The 25,179-nt window shown below is 49.6% G+C and overlaps 1 protein-coding gene across 2 annotated transcripts; it reads left to right on the top strand.

Annotated features, from left to right (window-relative positions):
• Positions 1-4,865: 4,865 nt before the first annotated feature.
• Positions 4,866-24,345, top strand: Fbxo17 (F-box protein 17). 2 transcript variants are annotated; one of them, XR_003713801.1, is made up of 8 exons: positions 4,866-5,060; positions 12,166-12,278; positions 18,176-18,590; positions 19,438-19,549; positions 20,811-20,906; positions 21,596-21,731; positions 22,717-24,005; positions 24,335-24,345. XR_003713801.1 is itself a non-coding variant. In XM_028786220.1 (7 exons), exons 3-7 carry the CDS (start codon positions 18,242-18,244, stop codon positions 22,858-22,860), a joined length of 837 nt encoding a protein of 278 aa, XP_028642053.1. In that variant the 5' UTR covers positions 4,866-5,060; positions 12,166-12,278; positions 18,176-18,241; the 3' UTR covers positions 22,861-24,111. The 2 variants fall into 2 exon arrangements, 1 of the variants encoding a protein (XP_028642053.1); XM_028786220.1 differs by lacking the exon at positions 24,335-24,345 and having other exon boundaries at positions 22,717-24,111.
• The last annotated feature ends 834 nt before the right edge of the window (positions 24,346-25,179 follow it).

Raw genomic sequence — 25,179 nt, 5'->3', positions numbered from 1 at the left:
GGGAGCACCCTCACACCACCGATGGGGAGCACCCTCACACCACCGATTGGGAGCACCCTCACACCACCGGTGGGGGGCACCCTCACACCACCGATGGGGGGTGGTTCCCCATCACAGGCAGTATATCCAAGTTACAGGATCCAAGCATTTACCAAGCATTTGAGAAAGTCACAAATGCAACAAGGCTTGGCTCACCCAGAGGTATTGGCTAACATCTCCCTGATCCCTAGGAATGAGCTCCAGGGACACCTGAGACACAGGTATGCTGGGGAGACCTCTGAGAATTTCACCTTGCTGGGCTCCTTGAGATCTTAAGTGTTGCTGAGTGTTATGGGTCCTGTAACCAGTCTGGAGCACCCTGTTTCAACAGAGAAAGGAAGAGGAGGAAGAGAGGAAGAAAGAAAACAGCCATTGAGGAAAAAAAAAAAGCAAAGATAACCACAGGCTAACCCATAGGGAAGAAGATGGAGGAACCAGGATTTTGTTGACACCATCAAAAGAAGGCCAATTCTGGGTCACCAAGATGGCTCAGTAGGTAAGGACGCTTGCTGACAAGGCTGAAGAACAAAGTTCAGTCCCCAACATCCACGCAGTGAAAGGAGAGAACCAACCCCTAGTTGTCTTCTGATCTCCCTGCTGGAACCGTGGTGTGTGCCTGCCCCCAGATTAAACTGTTTAAAATAATTTAAGTGACTCTAATCCGTGACTGTGTTTATTTATAGACTCCTCTTATAGTTTTCTTTCTTTCATTCTTTCTGATCGGCTCTAAATCTTGATTTCTGACCAAAGGAATGGGTGAGGGGTCTGGGGAGATGTCTCAGCAGTCAAGAGTACAAGTCCTGCAGAGCACAAGAATTTGCTCCCAGCGCCTGCCTGCCTGTAACCGCAGCTCCTGATGGCCTGACTGACTTCCTTTTCCAGCCTCTGTGGGCACACACACACACACACACACACACGCACGCGCACACACACGGGCACATACACACATACACAGAGACATAAATAAAAATAAAATAAGTCTTTATAATAAAAGGAGGATGGGATAGTAATTTTGTCTCTGGAATCTGTTTACCTGCCCTTGAAAGTTCATCTGGCTGCCAGAGGCCATGTTGGTTCATGGTCCATACTGCCTCCAACTGCTGTGGGCAAGGACGCTTTCTTTACAGTGGTATCCATGACAGCAGACTCAAAACTGAGAATGAGAAACATTGAAGCCTTCCGTGACAACCTCTCCCCACCTTGCCCCCCAACCCCGAAAAGAAATAGTCCAGAGAAGAAGCTATTGAAAAGAGCTCTTAAAAATCACGACAAAGGCCAGGCAATGGTGGCACATGCCTTTGATCCCAGCACTTGGGAGGCAGAGGCAGGTGGATTTCTGAGTTCGAGGCCAGCCTGGTCTACAGAGTGAGTTCCAGGACAGTCAGGGGTATACAGAGAAACTCTGTCTCGAAAAACAAACAAACAAACAAACAAACAAACAAAAATCATGACAAAGGTTTCAGGGATCCAGAGGGATTAGGAACTCCACACGAAGACCAACAGAAACAACTAACTTGGACCCTTGGGGACTCCCAGAGACTGATCCAACAACCACAGAGCATACACAGGCTGGACCAAGGCCCCTGCATATACATAACAGTTGTGCGGCTTGGTCTTCATGTGGGTCCCTCAGCAACTGAAGTGGAGGCACACCCTGACTGTGTTGCCGCCTGTGAGTTCTGCTCCCCTAATTGGGCTGTCTTGTCTGGTACCAATGGCAGAAGATGTACTTGAGATGCCAGGGTGGGTTGGTTCCCTGGGAGGGACTGCTCCCTTCTGAGAGGTGAAGGGGAAGGGTACAAAGAAGGGTCTGTGAGGGGAGACTGAGAGAGGGGGGGCTGTGATTAGGATGTAAAGTGAATTAATTAATTAATTAATTAATGAAAAATTGTGATAAAAATGCTGAAGTGTAGTTCTTCACAGTTGATGGCTTTTGCTGGGCTGGGCTGGGCTGGGCTGGGCTGGGCTGGGGCAGGTTAGGGTGGGGGAGGATTCAGTTTTCTTAAGGGACTGGCCGTTGGGAGTTTGACCATGCTCCATAAATTGGACTTGGTGTCTTTGGGGGGGGGGGGGAAGGACGCACGGGTGGAAGGGTGACCTGGGAGGAATGGGAAGTGAGTGTGATCAGGTGCACTGTATGAGATCCCCAAATAATTTATAAAAGGATTATTACCTTGGGAGTTCATCTAAATGAGGAAGGTGTGGTAGCAAAAACCTTTGATCCAGGTATGAGGAAGGCAGGGGATCTCTGTGAGTTCAAAGCCAGCCTGGTTTACACAGGGAGTTCCAGGACAGTCAGGGCTACACAGCCCTGTCACAAAATTAAGTTTATCCAAATGGGGCCAACCCCTGGTGGTGGCGATAAATAAATAAATAAATATCACCTGAGCGTGTAGGTTGACATTTGACTTTCTGTCTCCTTTGCAACAGTCTCCTTGGTCACTGTCAGCCGTCACCCTGGAGACAGCCTCTTGTCAGATTGAGGAGGCCAAAAGGTGCGGCAATGGTAACTTTTCCCACCCTTCCAAATGTGCCGCATGCCTGCCTTCTACGTCTTTTTCTCTCAGAGCCCAGATGTCTTCCCTAAGCTCACTTCTGCTCCCCACTTCACTCTGCACCCGAGCGTCCGTGCAGCTGAGCACTCTTGCTAGAATCTGTACAAACCACCCTCGGTCGAAAGGGTTTCGCCTCCGTGTTGTTTATGAGAACATTACACACGTTACTCCACAGACAAGAGGCCTAGAGGGGGAAAGCCCCCGTTTCTTTTCCATTACAGACTCCATCCAGCCCGGCCCTCACTAGTGCTCAGGGTTAGAGCACTCGCCAGCATGCTGGGTTAGTGCAGGGCTGGGGACTGAACCCTGTGCCTTGTGCCTGCTAGCCAAGCACCCGATTGACAAGACAAGGTTTCACATAACACAAGGCTGGCCTGAAACTCAGCGTGTAGCCCCAGCTAGCCTTCAAATTTGCCATCCTTCTGCCTCCACTTTCACAGTGGTGGGATCACAGGCATGCAGCACCACCCCAGATGCTTTAGCCTATTTATAACTTCCAGGCTATAAGTGTGGAGCACCACCCCCATGCTGTTGGGAACACCACCATACTGCTGGGAACACTTCCTAACTTACACTGGGCTATATTCCTCTTCTCCCTCACCCTAGCTACAGTGGGTTTCTAGCGCTTGCAGGCAAATGAATTTTAACCCAATTAATCCATCAAAACTCTCCTCTGAATAACAGCTGTGACTTTCTTCCCTAAAGCTTCCCACCCCAACAATTCCGTTGCCGGGTGTAGAACCACAGGCGGGGGTGGCGAGTGAGCTACAGGCACGACCTCCACGGACATCCTTAGAAACACACTCACAATCTCAGCATGGCGGCAGAAGCCTGAAATCACTGTGCCCTGAAGACAGAGGCAGGAGGATGGTGAGTTCGAGGCCAGCCTGGGCTACGGAGAATGAGAAGTGTTTCAAAATAAGATAAATAAGAGGCTAAGGTGGTAGCTCAGTTTGTAAAGTGCTTGTTGCACACGATGAGTATCTGTTGCCTGGCTCCCCAGCACCCGTGTAAAAAGCTAAGTGTGGCCCACATCAGTAACACAGTCCCAACAGGGTGAAAGACACAGGAAGGATCCCTGGGGCTTCCAGATTATTTGAGAGACCCTGTCCCAGAAGAATAAAATGTAGGCCTAGGAAGATGGCTCAGTGTATAAGAGCTTGTCACAGCCTGCCTGACACCCGCGTTCAACCCTTGGAACCCACCACTGAAGGAAAGAACCAACTTTTGAAAGTTGACCTCTAGGCCGGACAGTGGTGGCGCACGCCTTTGATCTCAGCACTTGGGAGGCAGAGGCAGGCGGATTTCTGAGTTCCAGGCCAGCCTGGTCTACAGAGTGAGTTCCAGGACAGCCAGGGCTACACAGACAAACCCTGTCTCGAAAAATCAAAAAAAAAGAAGAAGGAGAAGAAGAAGGAGAAGAGAAGGAGGAGGAGGAGGAGGAGGAGGAGGAGGGAGAGAAAGAAAAAAGAAAGAAAAGAAAAAAGTCAGGACAAAAACTCAAACAGGGCAGGAGCCGATGCACAGACAGACCATGGAGGGGTGCTGCTTACTGGCTTGCTCCTCATGGCCTGCTCAGCCTGCTTTCTTATAGAACCTAGGACCACCAGCCCAGGGACCGCACTGCCCACCGTGGGCTGGGCCCTCCCTCTTCAATCACTAACTGAGAAAATGCCCTACAGCTGGACCTCATGGAGGCATTTTTCTCAACAGAGGCTCCTTCGTCCCGATGACTCTAAGTTGTGTCAAGTTAACACAAAACCAGCCAGTACACACATAAAATAAAAATAAATCATAAATCTAAAATAATAACAATAGCTGAGAGGTTACTGGTGTCTGCGTTGGGGCCTTTTACTCAAGAGGCAGAGGCAGGTGGTTCTCTGTGAGTTCCAGACCAGCCTGAATATGGGTAAGTAAGTCGTAGACGAGGAGGATGCTGATCTCCCCTGAGGAGAGGGGCTCGCTAACGGGGAACAGCTGAATGGCGATTGCCACGGAGCCCGGGTGGCGAACAGTTGTGCTGAAGACGGACTCTGCTTCCGATTCTGTCTCTGCATTCATCCTCCGGTTTCAAATCCTGCGAAGGTCAGAGCCACAGCGGAGAGACTGGAGAACTTTCCCTAGCGACCGCGTTAGGAAGGAAAGGCTGCCTGGGGCGGAAGAGGGGCGGGGCGGGTCTCGGGGATGAGGGCAGGGGAGGTGCTGGTGGGGGGGTGCACCAGGGGGTTGGCAGCCACGTTGGGGACGGGCGGCCTAGCTCCGCGGCCCTGGGCCGGATTCACCCAGGCTGGGACGTTGCCCGGTGCCCCCGGGATCCTGAGCATAGGAGAAGGCGATCCACTCGGATCCCACGTCACGGCTCTCCGCGGACCCGGGGTTACTCTCCGACTGCCTCCAGGCGCCGGGGCCAGGGATTGGATCTTCCCCGCTGCCTCAGAGCAGGCCGCCCGGTGAGCTCCGGGACAGGTACGGACCCGGGATGGGACTCGAGGGTCGTGTCCACACCAGCAGCTGTAGCAATCCGGAGAATGGAGGCGTCTCTCCGCTGGCCCTGTCCCAACCCGCGCCCTGACCCCACCCCTACCCCCCCCCCCCCCCACACACACACACGCAGGAGCCCCTACATCTTTTCCCAGACTCTTCCAGTAAGCAGTGCTCTCTTACACGCGCAAGTTGCAAAGCTACAAGTCCACTGAAAAGGCCTTACTTTTCGTGCGTGTGTGTGTGTGTGTGTGTGTGTGTGTGTGTGTTTAGTTTTTCTTTTCTTTTATAGCTCTGACTGGCCTTGGTGTGTAGGCCAATCTGGCCTTGAACTCAGAGATCTTCTGTCTCTTCTTCAGTGCTCACCCCACTCTACTATTTGTCTTCATTAATATTTAAGATAGCATTCAAAGTCATGGGTTTCATGTCCCAGTTTCCAAGTTTCATACATACTTCGTTTTTATGGAACCTGGTGGCCAAGCAGGGAAAAGTGCCCGCCGCCAAGCCTCATGGTGATTCTTAAGACTCAGACTTAACAGCGAGAACGGACTCCCCCGTGTTGTCCTCTGACCTCCACACGCTAGCACACTCACACATCAAACACATGTGCAGCGATAACATCTAATTTTTATTTAAACTCAATTTAAAAAAATAAGAAAGAAAGCAACGGTTCTTCCAACACCTACGCTCTCCGCTTTATCCATGCCACCCCAAAATAGCCAACCAAAAAGGAAAAACAAAATAGCTTTCGCAGACCAACATGTGTTCTCACAGTAGGCCCGGCGGCCGCGGCTGGATCACTCCGGCTGGCAGCTCCTTTACAGAATGAGAACTTCAGAGTCTCAGGCTGTGTCCTGATTTAGCTACATTGATGCGTCTCAGCTGTGTTTACTCTTCTCAGTGTAACATTTGTTCTTCTGAGGTTAGGCCTTTCATTGCTTTTATTGCACTCCCTGTCCTGGAAATAGAAAGAACACAAATCTGATTTTAGTGTTTTGTTTTTCACCAGTAGCCCTGGCGGTCCTGCAACGCGTTCTGTATAGACCAAGCTGGCCTCGAACTCAGAGATCCACCTGCCTCTGCACAAATCTGATGTTAAGCAATCACCGTGTGCTGATTAGTTTTGCGTCGAACTGACACAAGCTAAAATCACTTGGGAAAAGGATACCCCCATCAGTTTGGCCGGTAGTACATTTTCTTAATTAATGATTGAGTGTGAGAGAGCCCAGTCCTTTCTTTTGGGTGGGGCCACCCCTGGCAAACACAGGGACCTGAGTTCAGATCCCCAATACCCACAGAAAAAGCTGGAGCAAGATGAGCATGCTGGTAAACCCAGCACTGGGAAGGCTGAGAGGAGGCGGGGCTGGATGTCTCTGGAGCTAACTAACTATCCACGTTAGCCTCATCCCTGAGCTCCAGCCGAAAACAGCTGGAGAGTGTGAGGAAATGCATGAGTTCCAGGACAGCCAGGGCTACACAGATGTGGCAGGAGAGCCGTGGAGGGGTGGGGAGAGTGGGCTGGGGTGATTTATTTTATTTTTATGTCTGTGTATGTATGTTAGGGATACACTCCCATGGAGGTGCTCATGGAAACCTAAAGCATGTACCGGGTCCCCTGAAGTTGGCGAGCTGCTGAATGTGGGAGCTGGGAACTGAACTCGGGTCCTCGGTGGGAGCAGCGAGAGCGCTTAAGCACGGAGCTGACTCCCCGGCTCCACTTCCAGATCTTTTAGACAAATTCTTATATTGTTATCGCTCAACTTTTAGACAGTGTAACCACTGAACCCGTGGATGAAACAGGAAACAGCCGTCTCAGGTCCACAATCTCTACCCTTCCCTATAAACAGAACATCACTGCTAGCTTCTTTCCTCCTACTTTACTAATTTTTAAAAATTGTATTTCTGAACTGGAGGAGTGAGTCAGAAGTAGAGCCCCTGCCTAGAATCCCCTAGTGAGGGGCTGGGGGCGTGGCTCAGTGGTAGAGCCCCTGCCTAGAATCCCCCAGTGAGGGGCTGGGGGCGTGGCTCAGTGGTAGAGTGTTAGTCTAGAATTAGGGAGAACCTAGGTTCAAACCTCAGCATAGCAAGAATCAATAAAACAAATAGAGGGGGTCCCTTTTACTAGAACAGTGTGTCACCATACTCAGCTAAACTTTTCTAAATGAATATAATTTAAAGTTTTGGAAAAGGGTTGGGTGGATACTGATATGTGCATGTGCATGCACTGTACGCCCGCCCACTCGTGCGCGCGCGCACACACACACACAAACACACACACACACTAATGTATTTTTTAAGTAGGAAAACCAAAGTACGATAAAATAGAAATGAAGCAGTATAGAATGGGTCCAGTGGTCCGGACCCTGGAGACCTGTGCAGTAGATTTCACATCCTAACTATTGAGTGACATAGTGGGAGGTCTCTGCCCAAACCATATCAAAGTGCAGTCACTGTGCCAGACGCCACATAAGCAGTCGGGGAAGCCAGTAAATCACAAATCTCTGAAAGAGGTCCACCGGAGTCAGCGGTATAGAAAGTCCTTTCTGTTTCCTGCAGAAGGAAAGCAGATGCAACCGGATTTTAGCTGGTCAGTTTTTCGCTCCGGTGCTGTGTTGGCCCCTTACAAAGCCTGCCAAACACATGTTGCCTTGTGTTTTGAATCCGCCATCAAAACTCAACAGATCGGAGACCAGGTATGGTGGTGGTGTGTGCCTAGCATGCTGGAGGTTAGGGCAGGAGGGTCATGAGTTCAAGGTCAGCCTCAGTACACAGTAAGATCTTGTCTCAAAATGAAAATAGAACCAGGCTTGGTAGTATACATCTTTAATCCCAGTACTGGGGAGGCAGAGGCAGGTAAGTCTCTGAGAGTCCGAGGCCAGCCTGATTACACAGTGAGTTCCAGGACAGCCAGGGCTTCACAGAGAATGCTGTCTCATACCCACCCACGGCCACAAAATACTACCCATTCAATCTGTGAGTTTCCCATGACTCTGTGCTCTGCCCTTGCTTTACAGGTTACTTGCTTAAGGGAGGCGAGCATATCTTCTGCCCTTCCAAACCTCAGTTTCCCCTTGGTGAAAAACAGCATCTACCTCATGGGGTTGTCGGGCTCCGTGAGAATTTCCTAACACTTCCCAGAAACCTGGAGCAAAGTACATGTACAGTCACCACATCTGGTAAAGGACATTCACTGTGTTCTCTGGACACAGTGCTGAAGTGTGTGTGTGTGTGTTACATGGCTCTTCTATTCTCCTAGTAAAGACATTCTCTTAACTACAGCAGCCTCTTCAGCTCTGAAGACTGTTAACTGTTCTTCGGTCCTGTCTGATATCTATTTTTTTCTTCTTCCCTCCCTCTCTCCCTCCCTTCTCCCTCCTTCCTTCCTTCCTTCCTTCCTTCCTTCCTTCCTTCCTTCCTTCCTTCCTGGCCATATTGCAGGTTACCTAGGGCCTGGGAAGCAAACACTGTCCTGCGCTCCAGCCCCAGTGTCCACTCTTGGTTTTCGGTGCCGTTGTTATTTAAGACTTGGTTTCAGGCAGCCCAGGCCTCACATTTGCTTTGTAGCCAAGGATGTCTTTGAACTTCTGACCCTCCTATCCTAGCTCTGGGTGCTGGGGTGACAGATGTGCTCTTCCATGCCTGGTTTATGCAGTGCTGGAGACCAATCCCAGAGCTCTGTGAGTGCTGGACAAGTGTCCATCAACTCTACAGCCCAGCCTTCTTTTCTTAGTTACTTTCTTTCTTCCTATGTATCTTTTCTCCGCGCCCCCCCCTCACTTGGTCACGTGGTAACCTGGATTATTTTTTTTTTTTTGAACCAAGTTTATTCTCTGTCCTTTTTAAATTCAGCCAGAGGCCCACTGGGCTGTGAGACGGCCCTCTGTGTCAGCTCTGTTCCCCACACAGGTCTCTACCCCCATTCCTCCCATCCTGCATCCAGGCCGCCATATGAAGCCCACCTTCTGGCACTCAGCATAATCATAGTAAGGCCTTCACAACTGCAGCGAGCCATTTGCCAAGGGCCCTGAACGCGTTTGCCTCCACAGCTGTTACCCTTAGCAAGTATTCGACAACACAGACTCCAGCACACCCGTGGCCTGGAGCCAGACGCTTTAGGAGTCCAGACATTTTTTTATTTTAAGAGTGTATATATTTATTATGAGACAGGCTGGCCTCTACCTCTAACCAAAGACGCCCTTGAGTGCGTGATCTTCCTCCCTTTACCTCTTACGTCAGAGGCTCTCAACCTCTAGGTTGCCACCCCCTTGGGAGTCACATATCACATAGTTACACTATGATTCACGACAGTAGCAAAATTATACTTATGAAGTAGCAATGAAATAATCTTACGGTGGCGGGACCCACAACCTAAGGTACTGTAGTAAAGGGTCACAGCGTTTGGAAGACTGAGACCCACTGCTCTAGAGTGGCGGGACTGCAGGGGTGAGTGAGCTTCCACATCCAGCTCTAATAACCTAAATTCATGTTTCGTTTTGTTTTGTTGTTTTGAGACAGGGTTTTTCTGTGTAGCCCTGGCTATCCTGGAACTCACTCTGTAGACCAGGCTGGCCTCGAACTCAGAAATCCGCCTGCCTCTGCCTCCCAAGTGCTGGGATTAAAGGTGTGCGGCACCACCGCCCGGCTAAATTCATCTTTTTAAATGGCTTTTTTTGGGGGGGCATTTATTTATTTACTTATTGTGGGAGTGTATTAGTTGCTTTTCAGTTATGATAAGCAACTGAAGGAAGAAAGGGTTCATTTTAGCGCCGGGTGCCAGCGGGAGAGCTATGCTGCGGCGTGGCAACAGGAAGATGGCAGAAAGCCGGCTGGTCATATTTCATTCACATAATAAGAAAAGAGAACAGGAGGTGAGAAAAAACTATAAAACCTCAAAGCCCACCCACTGTGAGGCACTTCTTCGAGCAAGCCTACACCTTCTAAAGGTTCCTTGGGGCTGGAGAATTATCCAAGCTGTTTAGAGCACCCACCGGTGTCTCCTCTAGAGAACCCGGGTTCAACTTCAGTACCCACATGGCAGCTCACAACTATCTATGATTCCAGTCCTGGGGTCACATTGCCCTCCTGTGGCCTCCACAGGTACTACATATTCATGCATGCAGGGATATCCATATACCTAAAATAAAATTTAAAAATTCATGTTTCCAGCCAGGTGGTGGCGGCTCATGCCTTTAATCCCAGCACTCGGGAGGCAGAGGCAGATGGATCTCTGAGGTGGAGGGCAGCCTGGTCTACAGAGTGAGTTCCAGGACAACCAGGGCTACACAGAGAAACCCTGTCTTGAAAAAAAAAAAGTAGAATAAAGTTATTTCCAATTGTTTCAGCACCATTTTTAGAAAAGGTAATCTTTGCCCAGTATTGGCCCGTGTGAGAATGCCTAATACTGCCAAGATGGAGGACTCCGTGTCTTGTTTTGGCTTTGTTTCTGTGAGAACCAAAACTCGTTTTATTCCTTTCTCTTGTAGTTTATGAAACAAACAAACAAAAAACCCACAGTCATGGTTTTGATTTTCTTACTTCAATCAAAATTCTTGGGAGGCTGGGGGTGTGGCTAGAGTCTGTGGTCTAGCTTTCCTAGCAGGTGAAAGTCCCAGGCTGGATCCCCAGCACAGCAAAGCACACAGAAACTTCCAAGGTGGAGAGGTGTGGTAATGTTCCTGCTTGTTGAGTTGTTGGGGGATGTTAGACAGGGCAAGACTGATCCCATAGGTTTCATAGCTACCAACTGCAAGGCCACTCGGAAACACACATACACACACACACATTTCCATAGTCAATATATGGGGAAGGAAAGCCTTCTGGAATCTTCCCTGGCTATAAACAGGCAGACAATGGTGAATGGAAAGTTCAGGGGGGGGGGGAGTACCATCCTAGGAAGTCCTAGGTTGGTACTGAGTTGAGTGGAACTCTAAGCAAGATGCTGCAGTGCTCAGAGTTTGAAACAAAGTTTCCAGATACATTATAGAGTCCTGTGCGCTGAGATGCATCTTAAATACCGAGTTCCCAGTGTATGCAGGAGCTCCAGGCCAGCCAGGGATATGAAAACATTAAAGAATAACTGCCGGGCGGTGGTGGCGCACGCCTTTAATCCCAGCACTTGGGAGGCAGAGACAGGCGGATTTCTGAGTTCGAGGCCAGCCTGGTCTACAGAGTGAGTTCCAGGACAGCCAGGACTATGCAGAGAAACCCTGTCTCGAAAAACCAAAAAAAAAAAAAAAAAAAAAAAAAAAAAAAAAAAAAAAAACATTAAAGAATGCAGAATTAGCCAGGCTTAGTGGCACATGCCTTTAATCCCAGCACTTGGGAGGCTAGGTAAGTTCTAGGCCAGCCTGGTCTACAAATCAAATTTAGGACAGCCAGGGCTGATACACAGAAAAACTCTGTCTGGGGAAAAAAAATGCAGAATGGAACCAGAGAGAGGGCTCATCAGGTAAAGAACCCGTGTGCTGGAGACATCAGACTCCCCCAGTTGTCATGTGACCTCCACACCTGCACACTACGGCATGCACAGTAAATATTTTTTAATACAGAATGCTTTTCTGTTAGTTTGGCCTGCAGCTGTTAACTGATTAAATTCACTTATTTCTCCTCCCCTTCATTCTGTGGTCCTTGTAAATAAACTTACAGCCATCTTAAATTTCCTTTTATACTAATAGATTTAATTTCTCTCTATTTCCTATGGTGCCTTGCATGAATCACGGTTATGGCCATGCTGAGCTAACACTCTACCTCTGAGCCATCCCCTAGCCCCTCACTGGTGGGCTCACACAATTTATTTTTTAACTAAGTTTTATGTAAGTTTAATTTTAAGTGTAAATGTGTTTAGCTTGCATGTATGTCTGTGCACCACACGAGTACAGTACCTGTATAGGCCAGAAGAGGGCATCAGATCCCCTGGAAATGGAGTTACAGGTGGTTGTGAATTATCATGTGGGTGCTGGGAATTGAACCCAGATCCTCCGGAAGAGCAGCCAGTGTACTTAGCCTCTGAGTCACCTCTCCAGCCCTCTTGAGCGTTTTGTTGTACAGTGAAATACATAATTACCTTATGATCCAATAATTCCATTCCTAGGTATTTATTCAAGAGAACGCAACCTATGCCCACATAGACCTTCATACATGAGTGCTCAAAGCAGTTTCATTCATAACAGCTCCAAATGGGAAACAGCTCAAGTGTCCATCAAGGTGAGTAGATAAAACAGATTGTGGTTTGTCTGGTTACTGGCATATGACTCAGCAGTGAAAAGGGAGTGGAGCCGACGGCTCCATCCAACAGTGTGGATGAGCTGCTGTTAGCTGTTTGTTTGAAGGAGGAAGCCAGATGCAGGGACTGTGTGGTATGTGTCAATCAGAGACCAATCAGGAGCCTGGAATCACGTAGTCACTGGAACCATGATTGTTGATGTCTCAGAGCTATGAAGAGTAACAGGAGCCAGGCAATGGTGCTGCACACCTTTGATCCCAGCACTTGGGAGACAGAGGCAAGTGGATCTCTTGAATTCAAAGCACATATCTGTGATCCCTGCACTTGGGAGGCTCAGGCTGTAAGACCAACATAGCAAGACTCTGTCTCAGGAAAACCAATACAAAACAAAACAAACAGGCTGGCAAGATGTTTCAGTGTAGCCAGTCATTGGCTACTTTGTGAGTTCTTTCTTCCGCTCTGCTTGACCTTTCAACCCCCTAATACTAAACAGGAGAGAGGAAAAAGGATACAAAGGGGGTGACTTATAGTTAAACTACTTCCTGCTGATTAGGGGCTTTGAGTTCCTTGAGGCAAATTTAATCTTCACTGTCAGGATATCTAGTTTCTTTTTGTTTTCTTCTTTGCTCACAACTACTTACCAAACAACAACCATCAGCAAACAACCTACCCTTCCTCTCAGGACCCCAGCTTTCATATACCCTCTGAAAAGTCCCCAGAATTCCAAATGTCACACAGTCACAAAAACTACCTGCTGCTGGCAAAATCACGTCCCTGCTAGAGGACGAGGCAAATCACAGTCAGTTGCTGTGGACAGTCTGAAGCAGCCCGTATCCCACACCTGGGAGTAAAAGGAAAACACATTCCCATAATGTTTCTGTATTTTTTTTTTTTTGGTTTGGTTTTTCTTTTTTTTTTTTTTTTTTTTTTTCGAGACAGGGTTTCTCTGTATAGCCCGGGCTGTCCTGGAACTCACTCTGTAGACCAGGCTGGCCTCGAACTCAGAAATCCGCCTGCCTCTGCCTCCCGAGTGCTGGGATTAAAGGCGTGCGCCACCACCGCCCGGCGGTTTGGTTTTTCGAGACAAGGTTTCTCTGTGTAGTCCTGGCTGTCCTGGAACTCACTCTGTAGACCAGGCTAGCCTCAAACTCTCGAACTCAGAAATCTGCCTGCCTCTGCCTCCCAAGTGCTGGGATTAAAGGCGTGCACCACCACCGCCTGGCTAAATAATTATTTTTAAAACATCATTTTATATTTATTTTATTTTATATGTATGAGTATGTGCCCAAGTGCTAGTCTGTATTCTTTGCTACCTGAGAGACTGAGTCAAGAAGGTAATTTAAGCCCAGTAGTTCAAGGCCAGCCTGAACAACATAGGGAGACCATTACTAAGAAATGGAAGGGAGGAAGGAGAGAGGAAATTAGGGAGGGAGAGAAAAATTAGCACATACTGAGTTCAATGAGCTGCCATTCGGCTGTAATCCCATCACTTGGGAGATAAAGACAGAAGGATAAGAAGTTCAAGGCCAGCCTTGGCTGCCTAGAACCTGTTTCAAAAACACCAAGAAGGGCCACTGAGATAGTTCAGGGGGACAGCACTTGTCAGCAAACTGGGAAACCTGAGTTCATCCCCAGAAACTACCTGGTCGAAGGAACGAACTGACACCTACAAACTTTCCTGATGGCCACACGAGGCTGTAGCATAAGCGCATCCACATGTAAACAACACGCAGTATATAAACAAGTGTCATCTAAACAAACAGAAAAAGAAATCAAAAGGAAGAACAATTAAAAAAAAAAAGATAGCAGCCCCAGGCTGCAATTAGATTTACCGGAAGTGCATATCCAGTAGGATGCCAGACAAAACCGCATACAGGGAAGTGTCTGGAGCGAGCCGGTGTTGTCAGACACATGTGGCAGGAGTCAAGCGCTGAAGAATCCTGGTGATGCCACAGATGCACCAGAGCCTGCAGGTGCATGCCACAGAGAAGCCCAAAAGCTGCCGATACAGCCCAGCCGCCTGCCACGCTCCTCCAGCGCCCCCTGCTGGAAACACACACATAACATCGTGGCACCCATCAGGAAAAAAAAGACTTTAAAAGACTTTATTAAAGGGCCGGATTTCAGTTCAATAAATGGTCCATTGACACGTTCTACAGCAGTTTGGTGCTGTGATTCTAGGAAGCCCAAGGCTAAGGCATATTCTAATCCGACTTGCACAAGAATGAAACCCTGCTTAACAACGTCAACAAAAATAAAAATTACCATCGAATTCTAGAATACTTGAGGGCTGGTGACAAGGCTCAGTGGGTAAAGGCGACCTGAATTGGATCCCCAATGAAAGAAGAGAATTGAAATTGATGTAACTATAAAAAAAAAACTTTTAAAAAGCCAAGTGTGGTGGCACATGCCTTTTTCATCCCAGCACTCCCAAGGCAGAAGCAGTTGAATCTCTGTGAGTTCAAACACAGCCTTGTTTATTTAGCAAGTTCCATGACAGCCAGAGCTACATAGTAACACACAACACACCTTAAAAAAGAAAACAATCTCGGATTTGGAGTAGGAGAACAAAGATAGATGGTTGCAAAAATAATGTTTTCTTTCGGCGCTCTGGGAATTAACTGGGTTCAGCCCACTGGCCTACACTCAGGGGTCTCATTTGTCGTTGCTGTAAGATGATGAGGCTGGGTCACCTGATGATGGCTTCTACATTGGTACGCATGTTGGGAATGTTAAAACAGCTGGCCCATCCCTGCTGTCTTCAGCACACCGCCCTCAAGGGGCCAGCTGAAATGTCAGCCGCTGACACCTGGCAGGGATGTGCTGGGACCTGCTTGCACCGGCTCAAACCAATAGACTGCCTGCATCAGTTTCCAACCTCGCAGCTCCGGGACCTCAGCTGGGCAGGGTGGTTGTGTGATTCACACCCCAGGCAGCAACCAAGGCTATAAACATTAGTCTTCCCACCCCAAACCCCCACCTAGGCGGTTGTTAACTACTTAGCAACGCTCTGGGACTCCTCAGAGGGATCGTGACTCTACGGGGGAGACAGAGACATTTTTAGACTGCCACCTGGAAAGTCCCTTGGCGGTGACACTTCTTCAGTGACAGAGGTCTTCTGACTCACGATTTATGGAGCTACATGTTAGAGAGGAAGTACCATCACAGTCCTTTTTGGAATGTACAGTCCTAAGTCCTTGCAGATGGAATGTTAGCAGCATCCCCGGTTACCATACCAACCAAAGACAACCAACCAACAAACATGCAGGCTCAGGCTCTCTTACTAGTGGCTGAGTAGCAAGCAGGCAGTATCTGATTTCCCCCACCCCAACTGGTCTCAGCCAGTGATTGACATTTAGCCTCCAGACTGTGGGAGGGAGGTACCCTGGGCATCCCCACAGAGAGGCCTGGAGTTCCTACACGCAGCTGACAGCTTTCAAGCTTGGCTTGGCCGGGTGGTGGTGACGCACGCCTTTAATCCCAGCACTTGGGAGGCAGAGGCAGGCGGATTACTGAGTTCGAGGCCAGCCTGGTCTACAGAGTGAGTTCCAGGACAGCCAGGGCTACACAGAGAAACCCTGTCTCGAAAAACCAAAAAAAAAAAAAGGGCCAATAGAGGGGATTCTCTAATTCAAGAAACTAGGGAACTCCAAGTCCACTTACAGGCTGGAGTAGCTAAAAGGTTAGAAAACAGGAAAGAGGACTAAAAGATTTCCCTTTTGGCCTGCAGTTAACCATTGCTAGGGCTAACCAGTGAGTAGTTGATCAAAAAGAATCAGTGATCCAAAAAAAATTATCTCGTGGCCAGTCATTAGGGATGGAGTAGGATGCCAGTGGGGAACTCAAGAATCTAGAAAAACCTCTGGGCATGGTGGCTCGCACCTTGAATCCCAAGACAGGGGCAGGTCGATCTCTGAGTTAAAGGCCAATCTGTTCTACATAGGGTGTCCCAGGTCAGCTAGGGCTATATAATGAGACCCTGTCACAAAAATGAAACAGAAACCACAACGCAAACAAAAAACAAGATAAACAAAAATGGTCTGAGGGACTGTATTACTTCAGTTTGGGGAATTGTTTAACCAAGATGGAGGAGATTTACAAAAATGGTATGGCTGTGGCTAACACTTGGGAGGCAGACAGGGACCCTGGGTTTAAGGGCAGCAGCCTAGACATCACAGGGAAGGGAAAGGGAGAAAGGGAAAGAAGGAGAGAGGGAAGAGCAAGAAAGACAGAGAGAAAGAGAGAGAGAGAGAGAGAGAGGAGAGAGAGAGGAGAGAGAGGAGAGAGAAAAGACAGAGGGAGGAGAGGAAAGAGTAAATATAAGAATTTGATTCCCAGGTAGTACTGAAGAGAGTGATGGGGTGGGGAGGGCTTATAGGCTTATATTTTTCAAAACCTACTTTAATAAGTGTTCTTAAACACTTTAACCTCCCAACTAGCCCAATACCCTCCAGAGGTAGTGGAAAGGAAAAGTTAATAGGGCAAAGTAGGATGAGGACCTGTTTAGAAATAGTTCTTGGGAGGCAGAGGCAGGCAGATTTCTGAGTTCGAGGCCAGCCTGGTCTACAGAGTGAATTCCAGGACAGCCAGGGCTACACAGAGAAACCCTGTCTCGAAAACCCAAAAAAATAAATAGAAATAGTTCTTTGGGGTGATTGCAGTCTTCTTTGTCAGGATATCCTCAGTTCAGTTCACAGGAATCATCAGCAGTAGCCCAACCCATTTGCAAACACCATTCACAAATAAGCAACAGCATTTCGATGGGGCTCAAATCCAAGGAAGCAACAAGAAGCCACCAGATCGCCACCAGAAGTTCTTCGGTGCAGTTCTCTCTATGAAGTCATGACAAATGAAGACCAGCAGAGTGGCAAGGTGAACCAATGCCACACAGCATCATCCACTGTCTGTCGGGTTTTATTTATATCCTTTCCAAACATCATATGTTCTCTCAAGTGTCTGCTCTAGCAAAATATCACATGCCCTTCTTCCAGGCAGCTTCCAGAAAAACATGTCTGTTCTCAGCCAAACATCCTCCCACGTGTCTGCTTCAGCAACAGCATTCTCTCATAAGACAGTTTCCAGAAAAATATCACACAGCTGAATCTCCAAAGAAACCAGAGATTTCCACTTCAGGGGCTTACTTCACAGAGACATGAGGCTACCAAGTAAGACTGGATTGTTCCTGTGGGTATAGGCACAGGGAACTCAGAGTTGGAATTCAAACAACACTAGTGTGAGGAGATACAGGGTCGAGAGTGCATGCAAGATTTACTAGTCAGCCATGGGCTTTAAGCTAGGTATGGAAAGAGTGAGGGGCAGCGGAAAGGGTGTAGGAACATAGGATTGGAGACCAAAGTCTCCAAGGAAGGGTTGTGGGTCTCCAAGACACTGGAGAAAGTGAAGGAGAAAGGGGAAATGATGGACCCTAGGCTAGAATATGGTGGGCGGTGGACTCACTGTCCCCGTGACTGAGGTCTTCAGATGAGGGCCTGGTGGAGGGTAGACGGAATGGGCTGAATCCAGCTCAGAGGAGCAAGGACACACTACTGGTTTGGAAGGCGGTTAATCGGAGACTTGCATTCCAGATAAGTTCAGGAAGAAAGTGACAAGATATATAGTAGATTCCAAGGCCCAAATGGATGGCACAAGTCTGGACAGAAATGGTTTCCCCCTCATTGACCTTTGTTGTTTGTAAAAGGTTTCACTATGTGGGACAGGCTAGACACAAATTCACAGCAATCCTCCTGCCTCTGCCTCCAGAGTGCTATCATTACAGGCAGACATGCGCTCTCCCACACCTTGCTGGGATAGGGTTAGACTTGGAGAGCGTCTTTGGCGCCAGAGGAACGGGTGTGCTCTATATCTTGTCTGCTGCCAGGCATCCTGACCCCGTCCATGACCTTGGGAGGCTGACCCACAAACCAGAGGACGCTGGCAGCGGGACATGGGAGCCCGGCCCTCACGACGGCAGAAGACAGAAGCTCCGCACGTGGCTCTGGCCGAGCTGCCCCCTGAGCTGCTGGTGCAGGTTCTGAGCCACGTGCCTCCTCGCGCGTTAGTGACCCGCTGCCGGCCGGTGTGCCGCGCCTGGCGCGACCTGGTAGATGGCCCAAGCGTATGGCTGCTGCAACTGGCCCGTGACCGCAGCGCGGAGGGCAGAGCCCTCTACACCTTGGCCCAGCGCTGCCCCACCGATGGCGATCGCCACGATGAGTTCCCACTCTGCGCTCTGGCTCGCTTCTGCCTGCGAGCGCCGCTCGGCCGCAACCTCATCTACAACTCCTGCGGAGAACGTGGGTACCGGGGGCAGGGCCTATCACCCGGAGGCGGGGCCTTCTGGCTGGTGGGAGGGGCCTGACTCTTAGAGAATGGACTTTGTAGTCTGTGAGCCCAGCTTACCCGTAGAGGGCGGAGTCTAACGCCTAGTAGGCGGGACCTAAAGCCTGGGAGACCCAGGCGGGGGGCGGGGCTTAGGAGCAGCAAGGAAAAGCAAAGCCAGCTCAGAAGGCCGTGGAGCCTCAGAAGGCGCACCCCTTTAATCCCGGCAGTTGGGAGGCAGAGGCAGGCGGATTTCTGAGTTCGAGGCCAGCCTGGTCTACAGAGTGAGTTCCAGGACAGCCAGGGCTACACAGAGAAACTCTGTCTCGAAAAAACAAAAAAACAAAACACTGAGTGCGTCACCTGAGCGGGTGGACGGGGCAAGGCAGAAGGACGGAAGATAGAAAGGTGGGATCAAGGGGGGGGGGTCTTAGGAGTCTGCGTGTGGCTGGGCAGTGATGGTGCACGCCTTTAATCCCAGCACTTGGCAGGCAGAGGCAGGTGGATTTCTGAGTTCGAGGCCAGCCTAGTCTACAGAGTGAGTTCCAGGACAGCCAAGGATATACAGAGAAACCTTGTCTTGAAAAACCAAAAAAAAAAAAGGAAAAGAAAAAAGGAGTCTGCGTCTGACAAAATTGAAAGCAGAAACAATTTGGGTGACAGGATCGGTAAGGCCAGGAATACAGGTACTTGGAAGACAGGATCAGTAAGAAGCCACCAGATTGAAATGTACTGGGGAGGAGCTGATGGGCAAACTGGGAGGCCTCTGCCCCTGGAGCTGGTGGGTAAATGCTGTATACTCAGCCCCGTTCTATTCTACAGAGGGCTTCAGAGGTTGGGAAGTAGAGCACGGCGGGAACGGCTGGGCGGTGGAAAAGAATTTGACGCTGGTGCCAGGGGCTCCTTCCCAGACCTGCTTCGTGACTTCTTTTGAGTGAGTGGCCCCTGATGCCTGGGGGGGGGGGGGGCTCCAAAGACGGGGAGGGTACTACTTCAGGCCGCTAGTTCCACTTTCCCTCCCTCCATCATTCTTCATTCAGCAAATATTTTATATCATTTTTTTAAATTATGTGTATGTGTGCAGAGGTGAGCTTTGCTTGTGAGTACAGGTGCCCAAAGAGACCAGAAGAAGGTGTTAGCCCCCCTGACACCTTGCTTGCGCTCTGGGCTTTTTATGTGACTACTGGGGATGGAATTCAGGGCTTCATGCAAGGCAAGCATTTTACTTACTGAGCCATCTCCCTAAGCCCTGATCTCCAGCATGCTGGGATTCCAGGTATGTGCCACCACATCACACCTGACGCTGGTCACTGTTTATTTGGTGCTGGTGGTCTCTGTGTCACTAGGGATGAGATCGAGGTCTTCAGGAATGATAGGCATGGAATCATGCCCCTACTGTTGTAATCTGCTAAATCTATCACCATGGGTATTTTTCTTTCCTCAACTTATAACGAGAAACTAAAGCATAGGAGATAGCTAATATCTAAAATAAAGTGGCTGGGAATAGTAGCATAAGCCTTTAATTCCAGCATTCTCACGGCAGAGGCAGGCAGATCTCTGTGAGTCTGAGGCCAGCTTGAGCTACATAACAAGTTCCAGGTCAGTCAGAACCACATAGCGAGATCCTGTCTCAAAATAAATAAATATATACAAATAAAAAGGTAAATGGTAGAGTTGGGATCTGAACCCAGAGAATATGGCTCCAAATTCTTTGATTTTTTTTCCCCTCCTGAGACAGAGTCTCATATAGGCCAGGTTGACTTCTAACTCGTTATGTAGGTGAGACTGGCCTTGAACTCCTGATCCTCCTGCCTCCACTTCCCAAAGACTGACAGTACAGGCTGGTGCTACCATGTCCATTTTCTCTAGCATTTATGCATACTTAGGCTGGTCCTGACACAGCTCACTTCCATTGACAAACATCTACGTTCTCTTTTGGAATCCCAGAATCTTAAGAGGCCCCAGAATTCCCTGCTCAGCTGCCTAGTGTGTGGGGCCCACCAAGGAGGAGACTAGCGTGAAGATCAGCCTCCTGCGGGCAGAGCAGGGTGAAAATGGGAGTGGATGTAAGCGATGCACCATCCACCTTCTTACCCTGAAGAGCAAGCCGAGTGGTGACTTTAAGCTCAGTGATCAGGAGAGACTTCGGGAAGTAGTTTTAGGACCCTGTCTCAGCCCCAGCCTCTCCCTCCCAGGTGGTGCTTCAAGAGGCAGCTTGTAGACCTGGTGAAGGAAGGAATGTGGCAGGAGCTGCTGGATAGTGCCCAGATTGAAATCTGCATAGCTGACTGGTGAGTGAAGACCGACAGGGCCGGTAGCCACAGCGGTGGTAGTAGCTAGAGTGGGCTACAAGGTTAACTCAGTCTCGCCCCCATCAGCTCCACTGGGCTCCCCTTTCTCGGGAAGTACTTACAGCAGCAGAACTAGGAGAGGGGAGGAACCCCGTTTAGTCCCGAGAGCCCCTCCCTGTATTCTCCCTCTACCTCTTCCCACGCGGGCAGGCATCATGCACACAAACCCACTGACGGGCTCCATGCGATCGTTCCACTCAGAGCCAACCCTAAAGTCTTGTGGATTGTCAAGGCTTCTGACGAGTTGGCAACACTGGCCCAAAGAACTGACGCTGCTCACAGAGGGTGATGGAGAAGCCTGGCTAGAGGCACCAGAGCCTCCTGAAAAGCTTTCGCTCTCTTCTCCTGGGCTCTGGTTCCTTCTTCAGGTTAACACGTTCCTGCCTCGGCGTGGCTCCTTTCTAGAACACCATATTTCCACTTTCCTGTAATAACAAAGTCTTCTAGGCTCTTTTCTCAGGGTTGGCTCCGCCCTCATGATTTAGCTCCGCCCCAGCACTCAGCCTCGATGCTCCCAAGTGGACAGTCCTTGGTTCAGGTGCAGGAAAGCGCAACCCTCAGCCTCCCTCCTGCCAACCCAGACAGCTGGCTGGGTGGCAGGGACCTGAAGTCGCACCATCACCTTACAGGTGGGGCGCCCGTGAGAACTGCGGCTGCGTTTACCGGCTTCGGGTCCGCCTACTGGATGAATATGAAAATGAAGTGGTCAAGTTCTCTGCCTCACCCAACCCAGTCCTTCAGTGGACCGAGAGGAGCTGGCGACAAGTGAGTCCAGACTGGCCGTCCCCTCAGCCCCTGGGCCACTCCATGGTGCCTGCATATAACAGTCACCCTGCTGATTTCCGGTTTCGTTGACGGGATCTGTGCCCTTACACTACGTCTAGACTCTGCTCCAAGATGTTTAATGATTAACCAATCAGTTTTATTAGAGCAACGGCCCAGTCATGCAGTATTTATTAACACCTACTATGTTCAAGGCGTCCTTAAAGGTGCTGTAATGGCTGAACTTGGCCTGTTACTATCCCAGAGTTGAGCAGTTGAGGCACAGAAATCCTGAGTGGCCTTCGATCCCACAAAAGCCAGGCCTGACTGTGCACATTTCAGATCACAGCACTTAGGAGACTGACGTGGGAGGGTCAGGAGTTCAAGGCCAGCCTGAACTACCTGAAACCCTGTTTCTATAATAAGTGGTGGTTCAGGCCTTTTAATTCCAGCACTTGAGAGGCAGAGGCAGGTGGATCTTTGTGAGTCTGAGGCCAGCCTGGGCTACATAGAACCTCTCTCAATCAACAGTAACGAATGAAGATAAACCCGGGGAAGGGCGCCACAATTTTGGCTCATCATGTTCCCTAAAGCCCCACACTGTCTCCTTACCTACCCGAGCCCACCCCTCCTCTCTCCTCAGTCTGCTGCAGGCACTCCTCCCTCAGGGCCTTTGCACTGTTTAGCATCTGCAAGGCTTTCTCCAGAGCCTCACATCGCTCCCAGGCCTTCTGATCCAACATCACCCGGAGAGGCGTGAGGCGTTTCCTTGCTCATTTTCACACTTACCTGCCTTCCTCCTGGAGAATGCCCACTGCCCTCATGCACCCCAGGTCTTCAGCACCGAGCCCCCCATTTCGCTGCTGACCTCACTGCTGTGCCCCAGCACCTAGAGTATGGCCGGGTGCCATCTGGGTGCTCAGGGAGTCTGCTAGGATGGAGGAAGAGGGGTCCGCCAGCCTTGCTCTGTCCCTCTCGTGTCCCACAGGTCTCTCACGTGTTCTCTGACTTTGGCAAGGGCATCCGGTATGTGTCTTTTGAGCAGTATGGAAGAGACACTCGTTCCTGGGTGGGACACTATGGTGCCCTTGTGACCCACTCCAGTGTGCGGGTCAGGATCCGTCTGTCCTAGCTTACCAGCCTGATTGGGACTTCCAGGACACACTGCCTTCTCCTGGATGGTGTGAAAACCGAAAGTGGCTTTGCAGTCCCCAGCTGATGGGTATCTGGGGAGAAGAGGTGCTCCGGTGTGGCCCTCCTGCTGTGACAAACCAGGGACTACCAGCTTGTTCATAGCTTCTGTCTCTCAAGCAGGGACTACCATCATGTGACGCAGACATCTCTAGGTTGCTAAGCCTGAGAACTACTTCATGTATGGATCCCAGTGGGTAAATTGTCAAAAAATAGCAGGCCAAGCGGGACCTGAGAGCACACACTTCTAGTCCCAGCATCTAGGTAAATGCAGGAGGATTGGGGGTTCAAAGTCGTCATCAGTGGTATATGGACTTCAAGGCCAGCCTGAGCTACGTGAGACCTTGCCCCCCCAAGAAAAAAGAAACAAAGAAAAAAAATCCAATAGACCCAGCTCAGAATTATAACAAAAGGAGAAAAGAAGACAGTGGGACTCGAGTAGCCAACGGCCTGTGAGCATCGTGCCTAAGTTTTATTGTGACTACTGTGATCCGTGTCTTACCCATGATTCCCCGTCTGTGAGGAAGACACACTGCAGTGCTCGGAAACACAAAGAGAATGTGAAAGACTATTACCAGAAATGGATGGAAGAGCAGGCCCAGAGCCTGACTGACAAAACACGGCTGCATTTCAATAAGGAAAGATCCCTATGGCTCTGTTCTCTGCTCCTCTGCCTGCAGGGGCCATGATCCCACCTCCCCCAAGTCTCCCGGGTCCTCCTCGGCCTGGCATGAGGCCGGCACCCGACATGGGAGGCCCTCCCATGATGCCAGTGATGGGCCCCCTCCTCCTGGGATGATGCCTGTGGGACCAGCTCCTGGAATGAGACCACCCATGGGAGACCACATGCCCATGATGCCCAGGCCTCCAGTGATGAGACTCCCCGCCCGCCCTATGATGGTGCCCACGCGGCCCGGCATGACCCTGCCAGATAAGAGCAGAAGCGCTCGTTACCGGTTTGTATTTCTTGTTCTGTTTCACCAGGAGATCTTGGTACTGAGCCTGAGTGTTTACTAGATGCATAGCAAGGAACTTCCTTCCTAACAGAGAGAACACTTGGAGGGAGAAGTGATACAAAAGGGGGCAGTTTTCACTTATATTGTGAAGCGTGAAAATAAAATGGTCAGCTGTTTTAGTTAAAAAAAAGAAGAAGAAGACAGTGACTTTTAAAAAAAATTTTGTGGGGCTGGAGAGATGGCTCAGGGGTTAAGAGCACTGGTTGATCTTCCAGAGGTCCTGAGTTCAATTCCCAGCAACCACATGGTGGCTCACAACCATCTATAGTGAGATCTGGTGCCCTCTTCTGGCCTGCAGGCATACATGTAGTCAGAATGCTATATACAAAATAAATAAATAAATCTAAAAAAAAAAAATTTGTGTGTCTGTGTATGGATATGTGCATTTTAGTGCAGGAGTCGGAAGAGAGAGAGCTGAAGTTACAGGTGATTGTGAGCCATCTGACATGAGTGCTGGGAATTGAACTTGGGTCCTCTAAGCGAGCAGCACTCACCATGACTATTGGCTTGTGTAGACCAGAGGTTCTCAACCTTCCTAATGCTGTGACCCTTTAATACAGGTCCTCATGCTATCATGACCCCAACCATAAAAGTATTTTCATTGCTACTTCATAACTATAATTTTGCTAGTTTTGAATCATAATTTAAATATGTCTTCCAATGGTCTTTCTTAGGCAACACCTGTGAAAGGGTCCTTCAACTCCCAAAGGGCTTGACACTCACAGGTTGAGAACCACTGGTGTAGACAAACACGTCCCAGCACATATGGGGGTTGGGGAGTCAGAGCACAACTTGCAGAAGGTTTTCCTTTACCATGTGGAACCAGGGGATCAGATTCAGGTCACCAGGCTTGCTATCAGCCATCTTTACTCACTAAGCCACGCCAGCCCTGGAGAGTGACTCTCATCTGCATATTTTGGGGATGGCTTGATTGTCAGCAGGGAAGAGTGGACACTGGGACATTTGCATTACAGATCCAGCTGTGGGCCCCTATCCACCTGGGGACAGGACTGTGTCTGTCTGTCTGTCTGTCTGTACTCCCTGCAGCACCTCACCTTCGCCTGGCTGGCAGCACGTCTCATCAGTTCCACAGAGGCTCCTTGCTTCCTGCCAGTTAACATCCTTTCTCCTGCCCTCCACCCCCCATAGAGATGCCCGGCACTGGACAGGCTGTGGGGGAGCCACCCTAATGCCTATTCTAAATCCTTCCAATCTGCCCAATAAAACGGTGCTCACGGGGCTGG

Source organism: Grammomys surdaster, unplaced genomic scaffold (genome assembly GCF_004785775.1).
Source record: "Grammomys surdaster isolate TR1022 unplaced genomic scaffold, NIH_TR_1.0 125430, whole genome shotgun sequence".
Lineage (NCBI taxonomy): Eukaryota > Metazoa > Chordata > Mammalia > Rodentia > Muridae > Grammomys > Grammomys surdaster.
This window is presented reverse-complemented; position numbering and strand designations above follow the sequence as displayed.